Here is a 2,133-nt window from a genome sequence, read left to right on the forward strand (position 1 = left end):
ACTCCTCACCTCCAGCCCCTCCACTCCTCACCTCCCCCCTGCTTCCCCCTTTCCACTCCCTCATCCCTCCCCTCCCCTCCCTTTGGGCTGGTATCTACAACACCCCCCCCTACAGGCGACATCTTCATCGGCAACTACCTGGGTGACCGGCGCGAGGGCATGGGCACGTTATACATGATGGCCCGCCAGAAGAAGTACGTGGCCGAGTACGTGGCCGACCAGCCCAAGTGCGGCACCGTGCTGGAGATCGAGGACACAGACCTGCAGCCGCTGCAGGTGGGGAGGGGGGGAGGGGTGGGGGGAGGGATTGGGGGGAAAAGGGGGAGGGGTGGGGTGCGGGGTGGGGGGCCGGGGCCACAGGGGGAGAGATTGAGGGCAGCGACCTGCAGCCGCTGTGCAGGGGCTGGGAATGGGAGGGGTGAGGGGGAAAGGAAATCGGGCGTTGGGGGTAAGTGACGGAGGCTGAGGAGCGGTGGAGCTTCACCCTCGCATCTGCCTGTCCTATTACCCGCTCCGTAACTGGTGCTCCACTCCCCTCCTTAACCCTGCAAACCCCCTGCTCCTCCCCCTGTCAAAGCATAGGCCACGCTCTCCTCCTCGCTCTTTTGCATTGGGTTCCATTTAGTGTGGGCTGGCATCTACAACCCCACCTCCTCCTCCTCCCCCTCCATACCACACACACACACACACACTCCAACCCACCCCTCCCCTCCCCCCCAGGGCCACCTGGCCTCCCTGGCCGCCTGCCGCAAGCTGGACGCGGCGGCGGCTGGCGACGCCATCGCCCGCCTGCCGCCGCTGCAGCTGCTGCAGCCGGCCAAGGTGCTGGCGCAGCAGGTGGGGGTCAAGGGGTGTGTCGGGTGTGGATGGGATGTGGGGAAAGCAGCCATGGGAGAAAACTGGCTGGGTTGTGGCTGAATTGCATCGCTCGTACGTACTCGCACCTGTGTGTCACTGCAAACCTCTCTCCCTCTCTCTCAAACATACACACACATTTTGCTACATCGCACACGCTGTCTTCTGCGCAATGTTTTCCTTGTGCTGTTTAACACACACACACACCCCTAAAATCGCGCAGGTGGTTGCGGTGCGGCGCGGGCGGCAGCTGGGCGGCAGCAAGGCGCTGGCGGCTGTGCAGGCGGCCAGTGGCACACTGGCGGAGCGGGACATCGAGATGCTGCGACACAGCTTCACACTCATGGCGGCGGGTGGGTGCACTCAGGAGGGAAAGGGGGGAAGGGTTGGGGCGGCGGAGAGGCGTGTGAGACCGTTGTGCCCCGTGTGCCCCGTGTCAACATCCAGTCTCCTGCAAGTTGCAGGCCAGTGTAGCGCGCTGCTGCCTCAGCTTTGCGTCGGGTCTTCGTAAACCCCCGCCAGTCCCCCGCCATCCCCCCGTCATTTTGCATTGGGTTCGGTTTAGTTTGGGCTGGCATCTACAACCCTCCTCCACCTCCCGACCTTCCCCCCTCCTCCCCCCTCTCCCCACCTCCTCACCTCCCCTTCCTCTCCCCCTTCCTCTCCTCCCCTCCTCACCACCCCTTCTTCCCCCCGCCCTCCCCCCCCAGGCGACGGCCCTGACGTGGGCCTGCTGCCTCACCAGCTGCGGGAGCTGGTGGTGATGGCGGGGCTGGACCCGGCGGCGGCGGCCACCCGCTCCCTGGTGGAGGAGCTCATGAGCAGGAGGAAGGCGGCCACGGTGCGGGATTGGGGGGGGGGCAGGCAGGAGGGGGGCAGGGGGAGGCAGGAGGGGGGGGGGGGGGCAGGCAGGAGGGGGGCAGGGGCAGGCACAGGGGGCAGGCAGGGGGGAAGGTCCAGGGGGAGGCAGGGGCAGGCAGTGGCAGGCAGGAGGGCTCAACCCAAGGAGGAGTTTGGGCTTGTGCTTCACGCCGGTGCCATCGTGTGCCACGCATCTGCCACCTGGGCATCTGCCATCCCACCCACACCCATACCCCGTGTCGCGCTTCGCCTTCCCAACCCCCTCCAACCCCACACATCCCCACCCCCTCACCCAAACCACACTACACACACACACACACACACACACTACACACACACAGGGCCGCATCAGCTTCGACTCCTTCATGCTGGTGGTGGCGCACTTCCAAGACCAGGCCGTGGCGGCGGCGGCGGCGG

At 66.2% G+C, this 2,133-nt stretch overlaps 1 protein-coding gene across 1 annotated transcript in view; it reads left to right on the forward strand.

The window, feature by feature from the left end:
- The window catches only part of CHLRE_13g567363v5 (uncharacterized protein), a 5,542-nt gene that overhangs the window by 1,896 nt on the left and 1,513 nt on the right, over nucleotides 1-2,133 (forward strand). The window contains exons 4-8 of the mRNA XM_043069307.1: nucleotides 116-276; nucleotides 721-837; nucleotides 1,079-1,208; nucleotides 1,566-1,696; nucleotides 2,058-2,067. Of these exons, the coding sequence (XP_042917282.1) occupies nucleotides 116-276; nucleotides 721-837; nucleotides 1,079-1,208; nucleotides 1,566-1,696; nucleotides 2,058-2,067 (549 nt within the window). The remainder of the gene's footprint in view (nucleotides 1-115; nucleotides 277-720; nucleotides 838-1,078; nucleotides 1,209-1,565; nucleotides 1,697-2,057; nucleotides 2,068-2,133) is intronic.

This window comes from Chlamydomonas reinhardtii, chromosome 13 (assembly GCF_000002595.2).
Source record: "Chlamydomonas reinhardtii strain CC-503 cw92 mt+ chromosome 13, whole genome shotgun sequence".
NCBI lineage: Eukaryota > Viridiplantae > Chlorophyta > Chlorophyceae > Chlamydomonadales > Chlamydomonadaceae > Chlamydomonas > Chlamydomonas reinhardtii.